The 22,358-nt window shown below is 46.4% G+C and overlaps 1 protein-coding gene across 1 annotated transcript in view; it reads right to left on the bottom strand.

Moving 5' to 3' along the window:
• CCDC141 (coiled-coil domain containing 141) overlaps nt 1-22,358 on the bottom strand; it is a 676,030-nt gene that overhangs the window by 532,355 nt on the left and 121,317 nt on the right. Inside the window, exon 3 of the mRNA XM_069616100.1 lies at nt 392-583. Coding sequence (XP_069472201.1) covers nt 392-583 — 192 coding nt within the window. The remainder of the gene's footprint in view (nt 1-391; nt 584-22,358) is intronic.

Raw genomic sequence — 22,358 nt, 5'->3', positions numbered from 1 at the left:
ATCCCATCGACACACAGGAAGGATTACAATACCACCCACCCACTACTTTGACTGATAGATTGATACTGGAGCAGGACAAATATCCAGTATTGGCAACATACATTTTTATTTCAATGTAGTGAACAATATCTCTCTCTTTAGGTCAAATGAAAAGTCTTCTTATGACTTTGATTTCCAAGTTAACATCAATAATACATTTCAAGCACATCACTGAAAATCATCGACAACATGACCCTATTTCAAGTATTTTGCCTTCAAGCATCCATCCTTTCTCTTGACCTTTCCCTCAGTTGATCTTCAACATCATGCAACTAGAAAATGGAAAAGTGGGTCGCAGGTGGTTTACATGACGATTAGGCCAGAAACAGATCACTAAATAAACGGTTCATACCTCCAAAGCACTGTCGAAAAATTCTGAAGTCAAGCTTAGGAGTTCCCTTCGCTTTTCAAGCACATGGATTAGAGCTGACCATGCTTCCCTGAGAGTTTCTGCCATGGCATTGTACACTTGAATTTGTTCTTCGTTTTCTTCTGCCACTTTGTCTGCTTCACACAGGAGATCCCATACATTATCCTCCAGATTCTATGGACAGAGTTGAAATGTAGATATATTAAAACCAAGCCAAACTCATTAACAACAAAGAACATTAGGCAATATTTTTGGTAATATTGAGGTCATCGTGTTCATTAGCTGGAATTAACCATTTGAGATTACAAACAAATTAGCACATTCCAGGTAAAATATCAATGAATTCATGGTTGGCAATTTTAAATTAACAGACATCCTCCACATAGGATAAACCAATTCTCATTTTATTTTGTTTTCTAGTTAGATCAGCCTGGTCAATAGACTTTGAAACCGACAGTCTGCACAAAACCCTGCAATGGAGACTGGTTCATAAGGCACACTTTTGATCGGTGTTAGCAAGCTGTTTGTAGTGCAGCTTCAATCTTTAAGCAACCCAATTCCATGATCCTCAGTTTCACTTGCCCGTGAAATATAATGGGTATGAATACAACAGCAAACTGCCTAAGAAATGGTGCTATTCAGACCTGGTAGCACTGACTTAGGAGAATGTTTAGCCGTCTCTTTAGGTCAAAACTAGATACTTTGCTAGATGTTTGGTTTGCCAGGACCTACAAAGTGTAATTTAAAGAAAACAAAAGCTTACGGGACAAAATGTGTGTACATGGCCCCAGAAACAAGCTTTAAAATTCTTTGAAAGTTCAAGTTGTTTTGAAAAATACATTTAAAAGAAATTCTGTCGATTCAAACTACCCACCTCATTCCACACTTTAGAAAATATTCTATAATTTTTGCAAAGTTCTCCATTGCAAACTATTCTACACTACATACTAACATAACAGCTAACCCAAGTGCTAGATTGCAGAAAGAGATCGCCAAAACAAAAGCATCTCACAATTCTAGCTTTTGAAAATCTTCTTTAAGATGGTAATCAACACTAAGCCGAATAATGGAGGAACGTGTCATCCCTTAAAATATCAGTTTGCTAAACCAAACATTAAGTACACAGTGACATCTGTCCTGTTGTCTTGTGTCAACTCTTCGCACAGAGTTATAAAAAACAAAGTCACAGTTCCTTTAGTCTAGCCTGCACCCTGCCTGATGGATAACCAGAGGACTTAGTGTAGCTGATGAGGATGGCTAAGCAGCACCGATTCTGACTGGCCTCTGCTCATCTTTCGATACATGGGCCTATGGGAACCTTCTCCCACGGCTAAGCACAGTGGTTGGGGAAGGCTCTTTGGCCATAAGGAGGTACGACTCTTTTGGATGGAGCGGCAGCAATTCAGAAGCATCTGTTATTATTGGCATCTGAATGGGAAAGTTTGGAACAGGGAGAAACAGAGATTACAACTCGCTGCTTTATGAGTTTACACATGTGGATTTTAGAGACACTTTCTTAGTGGGAGAGGGTTCCAAAATCTGGGACTTAAACTCTGAAAGTACCTTCCTCCTTCCATGAGGAAGACACACAGAAATATTATCGCCCTCCAGGTTTTGACTCCACTTTTATTGATATGTTTGCTGAGGTTGGAGCTTCATTGCAGCTAGCTGCAATACACAAATCTGATTGTCGCTGGCGATTTTAACTATAAGTACAATGACCCTTCTGATAAAGCTGCTGCCAAGTTCACTGCTGTTATGGACGATCTTTCGCTGGTACAACTTGTCAATGAGCTGACACATATCCTTGGCAATCGTCTGGATTTGGTGTTTGCTAAACATGACCTGGTGCTTTAAAAAGGGTGGAGGTTTCCACTCATTTTAGGATCACTTGGTCTGATCACTTTGTCATTCCATTCGTGTACGATTTTATTGATGGCCACTATGGTTCTGTTAATCAGAGAGTAAGGAAGTGCAACTGGCGGCCAGCCGAGCCTTCTCTTCTTGCTGCCCATATTAATGCTTGCTGCAGTGCTGCTCCTTCTTTGGATCTGGGTGTCCTCTTTGAGATATTTACTACGGTAGCAGATTCACTGGCTCCACTGGTGGAGATCTGGGTATGTGGTCGGCAGTCTGAGCCCTGGTTTAGTGACGACCTTAAAGCTCTTTGTCTTAAACGTAGACAAGCAGAATGTAAATGGCGCTCCTCTTGCTCGGCTGGTGGACAAGACTGTCTTCTGTGCTATTACTTTCAGTCATCATCTGGCCATTAAACAGGATAAACAAAAGTATTTTACTGTCCCAATTGAGAACTCTATCACTAAGCCTAAAGAACTGTTTAGGGTTGTTCGCTCCTTGTCTTTTAAAGAGTCTTCTATTGACTCCTCTCCTCCGACCCATGAACAATGTAATTCTAATGCTGATTTGTTTGTACGTAAAAAAGTCAATATTCAGGAACATATCTCTTCCACTCGCAATCCTGTTGAGGAGACGCAAAGTTTACCTTCTGCTCTGTTCCTGGTGTCTTTGTTGCCATCTGGTGTTCTAGGGTATTCGTTGCCTCCTTATGGCCGCGGATATCCCTTCAGCGGTTAAGAGAATGAAGTCGGCTTCTCCTAGTGATGCCGTTCCTTTGAGTATGGTGAAAACCATTCTGCCTCTGATTGTGCCTCATATCACAGCTGCGGTTAACTATTCTTGTTCGACCGGTACCATTCTCTCTGCACTAAAATGTGCCACAGTGATTCCTCTCTTAAAAACCTTCTTTGGACCCCTTATTTCTTGTGAATTGTTGCCCTATTTCACTCTTGCTGTTTTTTAATGAAGTTGTTGGAATCCCTGGTCTCCCTGCAGCTTGGGCACTTCTGTGAAGATACGTCCCTGTATGATGCTTTCCACTCGGGTTTCAAGCCACGTCGTGGTAATGAGACTGTTTTGGTCTCAGTGCTGGATGATCTGACACTCATTGCTGATCAGGGTGGAGTGGCAGCATTGATCCTGCTGGATCTCTCTGCCGCTTTTGATACTGTCAATCACTCCATCCTGATCAGTCATTTGGCAGCAGCTGGGGTATCTGGCTCTGTTCTTTCATGGTTTCGTCCTTTTCTTTCTGATTGCTCCCAGCTCCTCTCACTCCAGCCTTTTCTTTCTTCTGTCTCTGCTCTGGTGTATGGGGTTCCCCAGGGTCCTGCCTTATCTCTTACCCTTTTCAATATTTACATCCAGCCTCTTGTCGCTCTCATCTGCTCCCACAGGTTCAGATGTTACTCGTACACTGATGATACTCAGATTCTTGTCTGGCTGGACCTTTCCCATCTGGCCCATGCCACTCAAGTGCAAGACTATCTGTCTGCTGTGGGGTGCTGGATGAGTGACACTTGGCTTAAATTGAATGGGGATAAGTCTGAGGTTATGGTTGTGGGTTGTACTGCTGTCACGTCCGTTTGGACTTTGTCTTTTTGGCCTTCCTCTTTTGGTTTCTTTCCTGTCGCTGTTCCTGTAGTCAAGAATCTTGGTATAAAGCTGTCTGCTTCCCTTTCTATGTCTTCCCAGATCAGCTCCGTTTGTCAAGCTGGTCACTTCCAGCTGAAGATACTCAGAAAGGTTCTGCAGTTTATTCCTTCTCACCTGTGGGCACCAGTGGTCTCTGCTTTGGTCCTTAGTCGGATCGATTATTTTAACTCTCTTTATTTGGCCCAGCCTGCCTATCTACTACGCCGCCTTCAAATTGTTCAGAATTAGCTGCCCGCCTCACCACGGGCTCTTCCTATCGGGAGCATATTTCTCCAGTACTCAATGCTTTGCCCTGGATCGCAGTGGCTAAACGTGTACACTTCAAGTCTCTCTGTCTGGTGCACAGGGCTTTTCACGCAGTTGGCCCTGAGTAATTGCAGTTGAAGTTTCAATCCTATGTTCCTGGTCAGGTATTGCGTTCTAGGGATTGCTTCCTTCTTGCAGTCCCTAGGTTTCACCGTGCTCGAATTGGTGACGATCATTTTCTATCAAGGTCGCTATGCTGTGGAATGCCCTACCCATTGCTCTTCGCTCTGTCAATGCCCATTTTCAGTTTAGAAAGGCTCTGAAATCCTTGCTCTTCTGAGCGCTTTCTTTCTCCTTTAATAGTGCTTCTCAGTCTTAGCACCAGGTTGCCTTTTGGTGCCGGTTGCGCTGTACCTTAGTACGAAAACTTCTAACATTGCATAACATAACATTATAAGGTTCAGAAAAACCTTGATAATCTACATGTGTGCCCTTAATAAGATACGAATGAAGATTTTATTTTTGAGTTGGTGATTTCTGCACTTGTGGACAATGGCCAGCACCATGGATTTAACACAATGTGATCCTTTTTTGGAGCAATATGCAAAAGAAAAAAGGTACCTGATTCTGAGAAGACGAATTAAAAGGAAACCTTTCAGCCCCAGGCAACTGCAAAGGAAATGCAGGAATATAATATGTGCATTCGAAAGGAACCTTGATCCGAGATCCGATCACAGTTGCTTCATAACTAATACTAGTATTATGGTACATTTGCTAGGAGAGGCACAAGGGGCTGTGTCTGGTTCCCGGTGGCCTGGCTCACATGATACAACTGACAAACTGCTTGTCAAATAAAGCTCAGCTCACATCTTGCTGCAGGATGCCTGCCCTCAGTAAAGAAAATAAGCAAGGAGGCCGGGCCTATGGGTTTCACCAACAGTACATTGTTACATGTTCTCTCCCTGCACTTAGTATCAGGGAGGTGGAATATCTTGACTGCCTGGACTTAATCTCTGGATCGTGCCCACTCTGCACAACCTGGTTTATAGTACTACTTGCCAGGCTCTGAATCAACCAGATCACGGTTACAATGAGGGTTTTAGTCAGGTTTCGAGCTGTATATGGGTTTCCAGTGCTGGAACTGATGGATGATGCAGGGCAGGGAAGATGTGCCTTAGAAGAGTTTTGTGTGGGCTCTCAGTAATGGACATCTATTAGTGCTGTGGGCTATACGGATGTGTACTGGTAGAGCTATGAGTGGGTTCCTTGTACTGGAATGGTACTAGTGCTCAGGGTTGGGCAGATGTGCATTGGCAGTGCCGTGTGCGGATTTCCAGGATCCCAATAGCATCAGTGCTTCAATGATGGGGTGAGGTGCACTGACAGAGCTGTGCATGTCTTCCAACTATTGGAATAATATAGGTGCTGACAGACTGGCCAGGTGTGCCGTGATAGAGTGAATCCTGGTCCAAGGCATATAGTGCCTCTGCCCGGTGTCGCCAGAGCGTAGTCTGCCTAGCACGAGCCTGGGTGAAGTAAGGGGGAGGGAAGGCAGTACAAATGTTTGCAGACACACAGAGGGAGTTAGACAGGGCTAAATATTGGTATGAGTATTACGTGTCATCCATTCAAAATGGACTATCATCTAGAGAATGTCAACACGGAAGAGTATGTGCTGAGCTAATAATCGCACACTGGGATTCCCATGCCATTTTGGACATTATTAAATAGAGATTGAGCGTGCTTGGGCAATCCTGCTGTACATGTTGGTGTAGCACACCTGCTGTGTCTATTTATAGCCCCTAATTTCGATTCCTGAATCACAATTCTGGGATTGCCAAGCCAACTCAGAAGACGGCCTATCCAAGAGTAGGACATGTGAGAGGTGAATATGGCTAGTGTAAGGAACTCATGGTGGCAGCTGTAAAGACAGACACAAGCGATCACAGTTCAAGGGTGATTATTTAACTGTATAAATGGGTTGGAAAAACGCCAAACTAAACCTAAATCTAAAATGGGAGCAAGCTACGACCATCTAATCATAAGGCAGTCCCAGTGGAGTCTTGTCAAATAAAAGGGCCCATACTAAAAAAAACTCTTGCCTGCCACTCCTTACAGCCAAGTACAAAAACAGAGTGTGGGATAGTGTTCACAAGAAAACAAAGAAGTGTTTACAAATAATAAATCAGGATGTTATAGCCGGGGGTCACCCTTCCCCACATTTTTTGCACGGACAAGGCTGTCCTCCTGAGCACAGGGCACTCTCGGGCATCCTCCATGAGGTTACAGTTTCTTTCACTGGTATCGGGACCTTCGGTCTCTTTTCTATAAAAAGTCTCTTGCCTCCGAGGACCTGAAGTGTTCAAAATTACAAAACAAAAAGTTCATTTCTGTATGTACGTGTAGTGATGACATTTCACCCCTGCTCTCCCTCTTCCAGGCTCAGACCCTTCTGAAATGTTAGCCTCCCTCTATAGGGTTCACTACGGATTTAATTCAAAAGATTTCACCTTTTGCATTCACAAATCTCAACGTCTTTTTAAACAATCCACTGTGAACATCCCTCAGTCGGTTACACTCTTGTCAGCACAATGTTCGTGGGGTTACTGTGCTTCACCCCATTTTGCAGGCATCCCTCAGCCGGGTTCACTTTTGCCAGTTATAGAGTTCCCTCTGCTTTATCACGATACAATATTTACTTCCCTTGGCTTTCCTTTTGTTCACAGGTCAAAGACTTTCAACTGTACAAGGGGTTTTACTTGACCCTTGTATGACCACTTTGACCTTCTCAGTGGGGCTCTCCCAGGACCTTCTGGTATCAATAGTTTCAACAAAAAAAGGGAGACCAGCTAGAGTCTTTCGAGTGAATGCCCACGTGGTGCCGGACCACTCTGCAGCTGGGCTTTTCCCTGCAGTTTTAACAGTTCTTTGATTCACCTTAAGTTGCCATTTGCAACCTTCGCTCAACACAGTTCCGTTTTTATATTGGTTCTCCCTATGACTCACTGGCTGTGATGAACCGCTTGGCTTTTCGTGTCTCTGGAGTCCAGGACAGTACCACGGTAGCAGGCATATCTCCCTGCCTTGATTATCAGTGTAGGAGTGCTTGGTGCACTTCTGACATCTGCTACAGAACACGCTGGCTATTGTTCGTGGTCTTATGATTCCTTTCACGAAGGCTTTGTGGGTCTGAGTTGAAACGGGCAAGGGTACTTCTCTCCTTGTCATCCTTTAGTTCTCGGCACCTATTGTCTCCTCTTGAACTGCCTTCCTGTGATAGCTGCCTCGTTGTGCGGTCTGCCTTGCTCGTAGTGGGCTCTCTTGCTCCATCTTTTATCCCTGTGGGGAAGGGACAGGGCCGTCAGATGTGCGTGGTTATTATCAATTGCCTGACTTTGCCTGAGCCTTGTGTTGGGACATGTCAGGCAAATGGCTGGTGTTAGTCTGTTGTCTTTTGTGGTGCACGAAAGTGTTTGTGTCAGAAAGGGGGTGGGTGTAGAATTTCTGAATATCCTACGGGGTATGATGGGGAAAAGGTGTTACATGGAAGGGGTACAGCGTCTCACCCGTCGGTGTCCCACTTCCACTCCCTGAGGAACCTCCATCCAGGTGATCCTTGCACACTGATCCACCCCCAAGAACTGGATCCAAAAGTGACGGCCGTGTCCTGACCACCTGGATGACAGATCCCCGGGGACTAGTCAGGGAGACACCTTCAGGTTTCTCACACTGGTAACAAAAAGCAATGGGCAGATTTAATAAGTAATATGTTCATGTCTGGCCCTAAATAGAAAGTAGAGAATGGTTCTTTTCTGTGCAGTACTGAAAGCCACAGCAAGGCCACGCCACAGCACTGAGGGGCCAAGAGGGAATCTTACTGGCTGCAAGCCAGTCATGTAAACACTGGTATTGTGTTTTTTTGCCGGCAGTAATTCCTTAAAATGTGTATCACATTGTTTAGGGAATTGTGGGGTAAGGGGTAACAAGCGGGTGGGGAGGGGTTTGGGGTAAGGGCAGTAACAAAGGGGATGGTGGGGTATGGGGAGGAACCCCCAAAATGAAAAAAAGAAATGCATTGAACAAATGCAAAGTAATTATTTTGGGGCAAAGTACCACAAAGTAATTACTGTTTGCAAAGCAACATGGAACTGTAAACACTAGTGTACCCAAAGAGCATCACAGAGAGGCCCCTCAACAAAGAAAGACTGACTATTTCTATAATAGGGAAAAAGGGTGACCCTGAAGACACTTCCAGGTTAGGGTAACTTTCAGAAGGCAGGTTTCCTGCTGCGCATACAGCCCCGAGGATGGGAAGCTGTGAGACACTTGTCATTGTTGTGAACGCTTTCATTTGGCCGGGCTTAAATTGTGTCCCACTCTGACCCTGCATGTGTCTATAGCTTCAGAGAAATGTTTGGTAAGCGGAATGTTTGGGAATCATCTGATAATTGCTGGGGACTGATCTAAAGACCTTTTTTGATAACAGTCTATTGCCATGGTTACATGAAAGAGGAAGGGACCTGAAGCCAGGGAGCAGCTTAAGAGTTTGTGAACAGAAGTGACATGGTCGTGGGTGTTATGTTTGTTTGCCAGTTTAGGTATGGGTGGACCCCCTGAAAATAGTACCTCTGATTGTAACGCCTCAACGGCTTGTAAGGTATGGTGCAGAAGACAGATTCTGATCTGTCAGAAGCAGCAACAGCCACTTTAGGGGACACAAAGGTCAATTAAATGTCACAGCACCTTGGAATCTTTGCTGCAAATTATAGCCATGCCGGGCAATTCTGATGGCAGTATGTTTCTCAATGAATAAGAAACTGAAAACGCCATCACAGATATCTTGTGAAGGTAGTGTGGCTGCTTGCAACCTGCTCTGCGTCCATCCTGAAGTCACACGGCTGATGGCAGTATGTTTCTCAATGAATAAGAAACTGAAAACGCCATCACAGATATCTTGTGAAGGTAGTGTGGCTGCTTGCAACCTGCTCTGCGTCCATCCTGAAGTCACACGGCTGAGCTTTGGAGTCAGGGCTGTACCAGAAGACATTTGTCCGAGACCCAGACTACATTGTGCCCAAAAAAAAGAGAATCCTTTAAGAACGTCATATATTTACTGCCTGTCTGCTGATATTGTAATAGTCTTCTGCCTGACCAACTGCAAGACACATATTTAACCATCAGTTCTGTTCTCAAATACAACAAGGTTACAACCTAGGCTAGGTTTGAAAAAAATACATTGACAACATTCATGCATCCTGATTTTATAGACAAAACCATGCCTCTTTAAATCATTTTACAAAAAAGTACACACACTGACACTTCTGACTTCCCTTGGTAAACTTAGTGGAGCCATCATTTCAATTAAATTCGGGCCATTCTCTCCAAAATAACAGAACTGTAAAGGTTAACGTATAATGGACTTCACGACTGACGAAAACAGAGTTCATGTCAGAGGCACTGCACTGTGACTTGTCTGGGAGTTTGAAATTTGATGTCAAATAACGTTGGCAAAGAAAAAAGAATGTCACACAATTACAAAGGACCTCTGAGCTATTGAAATAGTAAACATATGGGATTTTAAAAAGATTTATTGAAGTCATGTGCAATTTTATGTGGATGTATTTGTCAAACGGAATAAAGTTACAAAAACTGGTTCTAAAACATCATAGAGGGGGCTATTTAAAGCACCTTTTGCTGCATGCATTTCTCAAATTTGACAGCAAATGTTGACAATAGATCACAATTTGCACACGCATGAACATGAGATTGCTACACAACTAACCTGAAAATGGCCCAGGCGATTTTGATTTAAAAAAATAACATGACCATTCATGTAGCAAACACTATGGGCCTGATTTACAAAAGAGTTGTACAGTGGCACAATCCCATTGATGCACGTTGTGTAAATCAGAACCTGAATATTTTAGCACCCAATTCAAAAGAATTCACTTTATTCACCTGGGACGCATGAAAGGCAGAGGTACCCCTTCCAAGGATTCACATATTTCCTTGAAATCAATAGTACATATGTTCACAATCAATATAGAGCGTCAGCACTAACTGCCAAGGACAGAGAACATGGTTACCCTTATAACATAAATGATTTCTCACTTGTGTCATAAGTACTTAAGGATATTTGCCATCAGAGTTTCAGAAGAACAATCAGGAGTGGATTGAAATAATGTACGCCAGAGGCTGACTGTCATCAGTGGCTTATTATCGTTATTAACTCATTCAAATCAATTGTTTATTATTACAAGCAACTTAGTCCCCCTACGTATAGTCCCTTCTCTCTGCTGGCCATTTTCATAGTTTAATTTTTTTTAAATCACTTTTTAATGGCCGCCATGGAAATGGAGAACCAAGGCAGCTATTTATTTTGCCTTTCTTTCCAAGCTGAGAAACAGTTTCTATGCCACTTCTCAACTCTGGTAAAATACTATAAGTACCCTGGTACAACATGCTGGGGTACTAATAGCAATAGAACCCTCGGGTGGGGGGGAATTACCAAACCGGTAATGACCCTCCTCGGGTTCTATTGCTTAATTAGGACTAGCAGGAGCAGAATTTTTACCTGACATCAGATCCACTGCTCCGCGACCAGAGAAAATCCTTAATGAGACGAGCTACCATAGCCCAAAAACCATGCCTTCTGGTCCCGTGGACTGGAACCATTTCCCTAGTCCAAGAGCCACATAAGTGCTGAAAATCTGCAATGCTACAGTGAAACGGATCCCACAGCTAGCCCCTTGGGCTTGCTCTTTCAGCTCCACGACACGAAACATGCTCATTTTGGACAAAGACACTGGGCGACGAAGAGCAGCAAAAACTCGATCTCCTAAACTATGTGCAAGCATGGATAATCCATGAATTACATCTAATCACATGCAGTGTTAGGGACTTGAATCACCCCAAAAGTACAGACCAACTTTGTGACATCACCTCCATTGTTCGCCAACCTTTCCGAAAACTGCTATTATGTTTTAAGAGTTTCACAAACAAAGGGCCGCATTAAAAGTTTGGCGGTGGCCTTGCCGGTAAAGCTGGCAGGCTGCCGCTGAACTTGCGAATTATTCCGGCGCCTGGCAATGAGGAAATAGAGGGGCATTACAGCCCTGGCGGATCCTGTATTTCCCCATTGCCGGGTGCCGGTAATAATTAAATCCCATTCCCACTTGAGCACCATAGGGTTCAATGGGAATGGGGAGGCCAGATGCACCGGCATGGTCTGCTCGTGGCTGCCGGTCTGCGTGCCAGATCAGTCCTGACGTGCGGGTAGGCTCCCGCGAGCAGAACTCATAGTTTGCCGGTCCCGGCAAGCGTACCGGTACCGTGGTCACCGGACTGGCAAACTTGTAATGAGGCCCAATGTCTTTCATTGAGTAGTAGGCAGCACATTAAGATCCCGATGCAACCTTTAGAGGAAAACAAGGCTAATGCAGGAATACAAGGTTTTTATTTATTTCTTCCAATACTTATTTAGACTAATAGGGGAACTGCATGTGGTATTTCAAGGGGATGACCCACATATAATACTGCATGTGGTATCTCAGGGAGGAGATATAACACTGCATGTGGCATCTCAGGGGGCTGATCCACAGTGTATACTGCCTGTGGTGAGGGGGATGGCCCACAAATAATACTGCATGTGGTATTTCAAGAGGATGACCCACACATAATACCGCATGTGGATTTCCCATGTGTATGACCCACATATAATACTGCATGTGGTATCTCAGGGGAATGATCCACAGTGTATACTGCATGTGGTATGTCAGGGGGATGATCCACATACTGCATGTGGCATCTCAGGGGGCTGATCCACAGTGTATACTGCCTGTGGTATGTGAGGGGGATGATCCACATGTAATACTGCATGTGGCATCTCAGGGGAATGATCCACAGTGTATACTGCCTGTGGTATGTCAGGGGGATGATCCACATGTAATACTGCATGTGGCATCTCAGGGGGCTGATCCACAGTGTATACTGCCTGTGGTATGTCAGGGGGATGGCCCACATACTGCATGTTGTATTTCCAGCTGACTAGGAGTTATGCATTGCAATGCAGAACACACAGCTTTCCTCAAAAGACAACCGCCAGCAAAAACGTGCCAGAAAATGATAACAAATGTACTTGCAGTCTGACCGGTGCATTCCAAAGTGTGCAGAGCAATGGCGATGTACCATGAGGACCGACTGTCGTGGAACATGCCAACACATATCTTCCACCTTTGTCTGACATGTCCAAAAACTGTTCACGAACAAGACTGGGGCTTTGAACTGTTGCTCTACACGAAGCCCTAAATCGGGGCACTACTCCAAGGAGCAGGTGTTTCTAAAAGCTTTGACTCCGCTTGGAAAGGCCTACATTATCTGCTAGCGGCATCTTGACATTGCAAAACGGTCCTATCTTTGCAATGTATGTCTTTACACGGCTATGTTCAAAAAGGAGTTCACGCAGGCACAATCCTCTTTATTCCTTTGTGCACTTTGAGTGCATGCATGTCACACCTCATTTAGGCCGTAATTCACAGAAGCATTTCATAATGGCAAAAGCCCATTGGAAAACGCTCTGTGAAGGAGGGCCATCATTTAGTAGGGATTCATGTGTAATGTGCCTGCATTTGGCAGTCGTAGAAAGCAAGGGATTTCATAGGGGTCCAATACAATTCCACCAGCATGAAAATCAAAAGCTGGCAGTAATGCATGCAGATTTGCATACGGTGGATCGGATGGGTGTGGCAGAAATTATAATATCACGCCCTGCCCCCGCTAAGCCACACAAATCACTGAACATTTGGTGGAACTTCCCTTAACAAACCATAACAAACATTGGCAATATCAACAGTTTGGGCTTTTGTGTAGGCATGGGAAAGGCACTTGCAAGGCACAGTCGTAGTGCTGTTAACTGGGCATTGATGGTAGTAGGTGCAAAATGGTTCGAGTACCTGGGCATCTAATAGTAGTACCTGGCAAATGCCTAATACTTATACAGAAGCCAAAACTATTGGCTTTGCCAATGCTTGTTTTTAACAGGACTTCAGTGAAGGGCATGCACAGTGCTTATAAATCGAATGGCACATGGCAGACCTGGTAAGACATTTTATTATACAAATAGCAGGTTTGCAACTCCAATTCCTTTTTAAATATTTATTTGTTTTATTTTTACATTTGTAAAGTGTTCTAATCCCGTGGGCATCAAGGTGCTAGTTGCAAGACAGGTTACAAGGTAAGCAATCAAGTATTCATAGAGTTTGCGGAAGGACAAGTAAGATTGCTCAGATCTCAATGTCAGTGGTAGTGTGCTCCAAAGTTTTGCTGCAATGACCGGGAAACTGGTTCCGCCGACTGTAGCCAGTCTAAATCTCGGTGTGATGAGACAGTGAGCATAGGTGGCATGAGTCGGTCTTGATGAATAGGATTATTGTAATTTTTGGGAAAGGTGGAGGGAAGAGTTAGACAGGCATCTGTAGGTGATCAAGAGAATTTTAAAGGTGATGCGTTCTCGTACGGGGAGCCAATGCACGTCTCTTCTAGCGGTTGAGAAGTGCTCTCGCCTGGGAACGTTTAACGCAGCTCTGAGTGTGTTTTTCTAGATGACTTGATGTTTATGGATGTTTAGCTCTGAGAAGCTTGCAAATAATGTATTGGAGGAGTTAGTCTGAAGCCAATCACAGCTAGGGCGATGGTGAAGCAGCTGTTTGTGGCTAGGAACAGTCTGCAAGCATTGAAACGTTTGGTGGTGTGGGCAGCTGAGGATCCAATAGCATGGACTTGATGAGTTAAGGAGAGGTTGGTATCAAGGTGTACACCCAGGGTCTTCACTGCTGGGGAGACGAAGATCGAGATGCCATCAATGGAGAAAGGGCAGTATGGTTGGTTTAGATTCTTCAGCATGGCTGGTGATCCAACAAGGAGAATTTCAGTGTTTTCATCATTGAGGGAGAGTAGATGGGAGGCCATCCAGGGCTGTATAGCTTGGTGCACTGAGTGTAATGTGGTGAGTAGTCATCTGAGAGGGGAAGGAGGATTTGAGTGGCATCTGTGTAGTTGGTGTAGGAGATACCATTTATGTCCAGGAGGTCAAATAGCGATTTGGTGAAAATGCTGTAGAGAGTAGGGGAGACACAGGAGCCTTGGCGTATGCTGCAGGTAATCAGCGATGGGAGCAGGAGGGGGAGATGCGTTTTCCACGAATACTAATTCTGTTGGTCAGGAAGGAAGTAATTCAGCTAGTAGCTTGAAGTGAGAAGTTAGCCGCAGATGTGAGTTGCTGGCAGAGGATCTTATGGTCAACCAGGTCGAATGCTGTGGAGAGGTCTCGGAGTAATAGGAATGCAGGCTTTCCTGTGTCGTTGAGCTCATCAAGCAGTTTTTTTTAGATCAAGCAGAGCCAATTCCATACCATGACCAGCGCGGAAACCCGATTGATGGATTCTGAGGATGCTGTTGGACTCAAGATATTGCTGGATTTGGAGGTAAGCTGCTCGATCCAGGATCTTGAAGAGGAAAGGGACTGTGGTGATGGGGCGGTAGTTGGTGAGGATAGAGGGATCCAAAGTAGTTTTTTTATTAGCAGCAGTAGAATCCAGGCTTCCTTAAGGCTTGTGGGAACCCGAGCAGATGGTAATGGAGGTGTTGATGAAAATTGTGATAAATGGAATCAGGGTGTCAGAGCAGTCCTTGATGATTGCAGCTGGACATGCATCTCCTTTGCACCAATAAGGTTTCAGGCCTTTCAGATGAGGGTGATGTCTGCTTCAGAGACTGGGTAAAGCAAAATGGCAATTGGTCTCGCAGAGCGATAGGAGGCGGATAGTTGAGGGAATGTTTTGTGTTGATGCTGATGGTGACTTGATTTAATTGTATTTCTTTGTGAAGAGTGGAGATTTTGTCTAACAGAGCATTTTGGATGTTGGTGCACCAGGTCTCACCTTTGGTGAGGTCAGTAGGGGGAAACGAGGGGGATTCCAGTTCTCTAAAGATGGTAAAGAGCTCCTAGTGTGCAATTTCCCATTGGATATTCTGATGTTGTAGGTGGTGGCTTTCAATAGTAGTATAGCCTGTTTGTACTCTTTGGCTGGGGAAGAGAAGTGGGATTTGTTTGTGTCAGAGGGTGTTTGCCTCCATTTAGCCTCAGCCTCACGTTTTTGGAATGAAGAGCTTGGATGTCTGGGGTGAACCACGAATTTAGGTGAATGTTGACAGTGTAATAGTTTTATAGTATTGGTCAGCTAGGATGAATGGATTGGTGTGTGGGAGTTGTGCTGATTGTATCTTACCAAGCAGAGACAGAATCCGGCTTCAGGTAAAGGTTCCTGAGAGCTATGGGCTAGGTTGGGAGGCAAGGGTGGGGCAGAGGGTGTGGGCCGGTCGCTGGTAAGGATGACGGAGGACATGACATGGTGGTCAGTTCAGTGGCAGGGAAGGTTACAGAGAACAGAGGCCTGGCAGTTGAGGTCTTCAAGCTAGTTTAGAATACAGCCTTTGGTCTGAGTAGGGTATACCCTAGGGCGTTGAGGGAGTTGGCTACGAATGAGGCATTAGTGTCTTCCTCATCATTAGGACTTAGGTTAGGGTCACCAAGGAGATGAATTTCGAAGTGGGCTTGATGTTGGTGCAGAGAACATGTATGAGGTCCTCTTTGAAAGATAGATGCGGGCCAGGAGGGTGATAGATGATGTGTTTGGTGATGGTGGTTGTGTGGGAGAGGGATAGTTTGATGGAGGGTTTGTCACAGTTGGGTATCTGGGTAGTGCTAAGCTGTCTGACATGGAGGTTGTCCCTCCCGATCACTGTGAAAGATGGTGAATCCCAGTGTAATTGCTATGGACAGGGCTGGGCCAGAGGCAGCGTGTAGCCAGGTTTCAGAGATAGCTAGGAGGTCCAGTTTGTTAGTATCAATGAGGTCTTGGATATCCAACGGGTGAGCTTGGATAGACCTGGCATTGACTAAGGTGCAGCTCAGTGGTGGGCTAGGTTTATTAGGCAGGATGATGTTCGCTGTGCTGGTGGACAAGTGGCTAGCGGCGCATACCAAGGTGCTATTCAGTGGTGTGGTAGGAAGGTTGGGCAGGCTGTAATTGGCCGTGCTGGAAGGCATGTGGCTGGAAGCGCACTTCAGGGCACTGTTCTAGGGGAGGGCAGGATGATTAGGCAGGATAAGTCATTAACTCTCAGAAGACTTCTTTGAAAAAACACTGGTAGGCACTTCGAGCGCAAAGTTTGATGGTAAAACTCGTTTAAAGCAAGCTCAAAGAGTTCCCATGAGGGGGTGATTTGGGCAGGGGGGGCAGGAACTGGGTGGGAATGGCCATAGGGATTAGCATGATGATGGGCAGTAAATTGCTGGGCACATAACCAAACAAAGGGTGAGTGTCCCTCCTCATTTGCCATTCCTCCCTATCTTTACTCTAAAAGTTCCTTTACGACACCTAGTAGCCCAAACTAAAAATGACCCAAAGTATGAACACACTTGAAGAGAAGGACATGCGAGGTGCCAAAAAAAGGATTTAAACATATTATTATTGCTGAAAATTAAAAGACATCTATTTAAGCAGTGACTTAAAGACAGGCGACATCTGGTGCTAAGCACAATTCAGTAAAAACATGCCGTCATGTAATTATAAAAAGTGTGGTCACACTTTAAGGTAATACAGGTCTGCATTTTCACTGACTCGTAAGGGCTCCTTTTGTAAGGCTGGTAATAGCAGAGTGTCCCAGGGCAGCTACGGCCTGCATATCCACCGCCATCTCGGTGCCATTGTGAAGGGTTGCAAGTAAGGCATGGAAGTACAGGCATCCCTGCGTGTTTGATTCTGTGTCATATGTTGTGTTATTGTGATTTCTACCGTGCACCACTGCCATTTTCATGTTCCCAGGCGCCAACGCGGATATGAAAAGGAAGGGGGTTTGGATGGGTTAGATAGTGGAATTGACAGAGAAAAACGGAAGAGAGCTCTGATGTGCTGTTGGCAGCTTCAGTTCGGAAAAACCGGCCACTGTATGGTGGTTTGTTTTTAGTTGTTTGACGTTGTGGGGTGTTTGGTGCGTGACTGTGTATGTGTGGTTTATGTGCATCTTGGGTGTTGTGGAGAATCAGTAGAGGGCTTGTGGTTTGCAGTGTTTTGTTTGTTGTGGCAGCTGTGTGTGTCTGGTTTCTTCACGGTTGGATGGTGGGTATGCAGCCTATAAGAGAATTTTTAGTAGGGTCAGTCGAGGGTCGTCTGAGTCTTTTTCTGTGGGTTCGGTTGATCCGTTGGGTTAATATTATTCTATGGTGTTTGGGGTCAGGTGTTTTATGTCTCTGGGTGATCCAGTGTCGGATGGAAAAAACAATTGCTAATGCTGGCATCCACCCACGTGCATGGCAAGAGGCATTAATAGGAATCCCTATGGATCCCACATGGTTTTTGCAGGTGCAACAAAACAGGCGCATCTCCACCCACATGAACATTCAATGTAGGCGGAGATGCATATGTAGATTTACAGCACAGAGCTCCTGGGGGAGGGACCTCTATGCTCCACCCCCAACTTCCTGCTGCAAAGCCACGAGAATGGCCCACATCGCAATGTAGTGGCCGAAACTCTGCCAGTAAATGATAGTCCAGCCTAAACTCTGCCTGCATTAAAAGGATCAGAGGTCCCTTTTGCGGTTTACATTCTGTGCATGAGACTTCAAACCTGCACTCGGCTGCTATTTCCCACTAGGGCCACACTGCGAGGCGTTTTCAAAGCATGTTTTGAGTAGGAGCACTAAGTTGGCACAGCGTTGCTGCTTGTGCACGTCTCTTCCATCTTCAAATGCCAAGTGGTTTCACGCCTGCATGCCATCTGTCAAATGTGTTGTAAATGTCAGGCAGAGTGTACACTTTTTGCAAAACGGAATGCAGAAATCAGGAAGCAAAGCGGTTTTCCTCTATTTTTACTCCATGCTTTCCACGCCATTTTGGAAAGATGGAAAATGAAATGGTGGGTTCCAACAGCACATAAGTGGCAACCTTGCCGACCCCAAGAATGACATTGCCACGTTTTACAAAATGCCCTCATGGAACTTCCGGTGCTGCATCTCATGTGAAGAAACAGGTTGATTCTATTTCCGCCGCCGCACACCCACTTTCAGTAGTTGCTAAAAGCAAAGAAATATGTTGAATGTGGAGTACTGAATAATAAAACCTAGGAAACCATTGTCAACGCGATTCTTTTTGAAGCTATTGATTTAGTGTTTTGAATAATATTGTCAATGGCCATGTAAAGGCTATTTTATGAACTTCAAAATTCTTGAAAAGCCCGCAGTGTATGAATGAGAGAGAGCGTGATAATAGAAAAGCAGGCGCGCCCAGCCTACAGCAGCGCCCGCAAATGTAATAAGAGAAAGAAGGTCATTCTTGGGAGGTAATGTCCCAAGAAGCGGGATGCAAAAACACCTGGATTCCACCTGCAGGAGTAATTCAAAGAAATCCATTGTAAATGCTGTCTGAAAAGAATACTTTGCAGATGGTATTTGTTGCGTTCTCCGGAGGCCCAGCATGAAGGGGCTGGCTCCCGGCCAGGAGGCCGCGTGGGCTGGAGCGCGGCCTAGGCAGGAGCGCTGAAAAGACACACACACACACGCTGGTTTCGCTTTGCCCGGAACTGCCTCCCACTCGAGGGGGCGGGGCTTTTATTCAGCTGCCCTACGTCACCGCGCTGCGGGACGTAGGGCGGATATAACATTCCTCCTTTATTTCAAAATAACCTAACAAAACAAACATAAGCAACATGCTCAACTATAAACTCCTGCCACTGCTGTTGGCTTAGCATACATAGTCATTCAGCCTCGTAGGCGGTCTCGTGGTCTTTCTCAGACTGTACCGCTTCGCGTGGGGGCTGTCCCCGCTCGGTTCGTAAGTCTGCTCACCTTCGCTGCATGTGTCCTCACTGCTGGGCAGTCTCGGTGATTGCCAGCTGCAATCCCCTGTGTGTTCCTTCTCGGGGTCTTGCGCCGGCACGTCACTGCTTTGTTGCTCGTTGTCGTCGTGAGGCCCCTCGCATTCCGTCCAGAGGTGCTGGGGCACGGGCTTGAACCAGGAGGCGTTCCTAGTCACTTCCCGACCTCCCCGTGTGACAGTTATCATGGTCCCACGCCGGTTGCTGATAGTCCATGGCAGTTCCTCATACCTGGTGTCTAACTTGGATTTCGCAACATGATGACTTGGTCGCCCACTCTGTGGTTTGCGGGCCTTGCTCTTCTCTTGGCGCTCATGTGAGCATTGGCACGTGTTCTCCTCGTTTCCACGCGTGCATGGTCGACGTCGTCAGGGGTTCTGCTTGGATGATGGGGGATCGACAAGTTGATGATAGTTCCGAACATAAGGTCAGCAGGTGGTATGCCCGTGGTACTGTGGGGGGTGACCCGATAGTTCCTTAGGAACCGGAATAGGTCGACCCTCCACGGGCTGGCGTTTGCCTTTGATACTCGGAGTACCTTGTTGATGGTCCTCATGAATCGCTCGACGTCCCCATTCGCTTGTGGCCACCTTGGCATGATGTGATGATATTTGATGCCCAGTTCCTGTAGGTACGACCTGAATTCCTCCCCTGTGAATGGGGGTCCATTGTCACTCTAAATGGTCGTGGGCAGGCCATGGGTGGCAAACATCTTTTCTATTGCCGGGATGACCACTTCCGCGGCGGTGGACTCCACTATCTCGACCTCTGGATAGCGTGAGTGGTCATCGATTGCCACCAGTAGATGTAGACCCTCTCTGATTTTGCAAAAGTCAATGCTGATGGCTTCCCATCGTGCCCGGCCACGCTCGGCCGATAGGATCGGTTCTGGGTCTGGTGGTCCACTCGTTATTTGGCAGGGTAAACATGTGTTCACTAGGTCCTCAACACGATCGTCGATGTGAGGGAACCATACCCTGTGTCTGATCCGTGCCTTTGTTCTTGCAAGCCCTTGGTGTCCTTCATGCGCTAGAGCCACTATCCTGTCCTGCAGCCTCGGGGGTATGATGATGCGGTCGCCCCTTAGCAGGAGCCCTCCCTCCGTGATTGAGAGGTCTTGCCGAACCGTGAACATGCCTGCTAGGAACTCCTTGGCCCTCTCGGTTCTGTTGCGTGTGTGCGACATGAAGTCTTTCCAGTTCCCTGACATAATGGCATCTTTTACCAGATCGCAACAGGGGTCATTCTGGGTTTCTGTTGCAATGTCCTCAATGTTTATTGCTTTGGGCCTCATGGTGTGGACTACTTGACAAATGTGCTCCTCCGTTTCTTCGGCGACTAGCACTTCCTGCTGGGTGGCTGGTCGTGGGTGTCTCGACAGGAAGTCCGCGGGGTTGCCACTGCCCGGTTGGTAGACAAGTTCGAAATCATATTGCTGGAGGTGTAGTAACCACTTGGTGATTCTGGCTGGTGGGTGTGCCGATGACCCAATGAAAATTGGTAGTAGGGGCTTGTGGTCGGTGATCGCCGTGAACTTACGCCCGTATAGGTACATGTGGAAGTGTCGACACCCCCATAGAACGGCGATTGCCTCCTTTTCTATGTGGGAGTACCTTTGTTCCGTTGCTGTGAGCGCCCTGGATGCATATGCAATCGACCTTTTAGTGCCCTCCTTCGTGACCTGCATCAGGATTGCTCCAAGTCCGACAGGGCTGGCGTCCACAAATAGTTCGGTCGGGAGGTCCGTGTCGTAGTAGGTCATCTTTGTATCAGTCGACAGGGAGTCTTTTATGCTCTCAAATGCTTGCTGGCATTCGGGCCCCCAGTCCCACTTGGTGCTGGCCTTTGTTAGTTCCCGCAGCGGTTCGGATAGGGTTGCTAAGTTCCGAATGAATCTGCCACAGTAGGTGGCCATCCCCAGGAAACTGCGCACCTCGGTGGGAGTCGTGGGGGGGCTGGCAGCTTGTATGTCCGCCACCTTCTGGGGATCCGGTGATATGCCGGTGCGGTCGAACCTGTATCCAAAAAAAGTTATTTCCGGTTTTAGGAATTCGCACTTCTCTCGATGGATTGTGAGTCCGGCGCTTTCCAGCCTGCCCAGTAGTGTCTTGAGTCTCATGATGTGTTCCTTGGTGTCCGGTGCATGTATTAGGATGTCATCGCTCACGTTCAATACTCCTGGTATGCCTCTGATGACCTCCTGGATGGTCTGTTGAAAAACCTCTGCGGCCGACGATATGCCGAAACTCAGGCGCTTGTACCTCCTCAGACCTAGGTGGGTTGAGAACGTGGTGATATAGCGCGACTCTCTGTGTAGCTTCAGCTGGTGGTACCCCGCCTTAAGGTCTACCTTCGAGAACACACACGATCCAGTGAGGTCAGTGATGATTTCATCAATTGTAGGCGTTATGTGTCACTCTCTTTTGATGGCTGTTTGGGCTTCCGGGTGACCACCATCGGGGAAACCCACGGTGCTGGTCCCGTGACTTCTTCAATAATGCCAGCGGCTTCGAGTCACCTTAGCTCCTTCTCAACTTGTTCCCTCATGTGGAAGGGTGTCCTTCGGTGTCTTACCGCGCGTGGTTGGACTGATTGATCAATATGTAGTTTGATGGTCTTTCCTTTGAGACAGCCTATCCCCCTCTGTAGCTTGGGGTGTTGCCTGAGGAAGTTCTCAACCTCGGATGTGTCGTCAACGTGGCATATGAATTTGACCACGCCCAGGTCTTCAGCCGCATCTCCGCTCAGCAGGCTTTCAATTCCCGCCTTGACAACATAGATCTTCGACCATAATTTCTGTTCGCCATGCCCAAGAGTGGTGCGGAACCTCCCGATGACTGGTAGAGGTTTCCGACTGCCGTAGGCAAATAGCCGAGTGTCTGTGGATTTTAGCTCGGGTCGTGGTGCGAGGGTTTGTTAAACGGTGGTTGGCATGACGTTTACCGAGGCCCCCATGTCAATGGTCATTTGTATGTCCTGGCCTTGTATGTTGACCATGCATTTTCGTCGCCTGGCGGTTCTTTTCGATGGTGCTGGCCCTTGGTTTAGTGTCGATACTAAGTATACCTTTGGGCCCTTTCCTTCGTTCTCAGTGCCTGCTGTTTGTCGTAGGGCTGAGTGTTCATCCCCTTCTTCTTCCATCGAGGAGTTGACTACCGCTACCCTCCTCGCGCTGGCTTGTTTCTTTTTTTTCGATGACCCTTTTTCCTGGGGTCCTTGTGGAGGCTGTAACGGCGTGTTCACAGATCTGCACACTTTC

Source organism: Ambystoma mexicanum, chromosome 9, assembly GCF_040938575.1.
Source record: "Ambystoma mexicanum isolate Mex_15411 chromosome 9, UKY_AmexF1_1, whole genome shotgun sequence".
Lineage (NCBI taxonomy): Eukaryota > Metazoa > Chordata > Amphibia > Caudata > Ambystomatidae > Ambystoma > Ambystoma mexicanum.
Note: the sequence above shows the minus strand (reverse complement) of the source record. Positions and strands in the feature narration are given on the sequence as shown.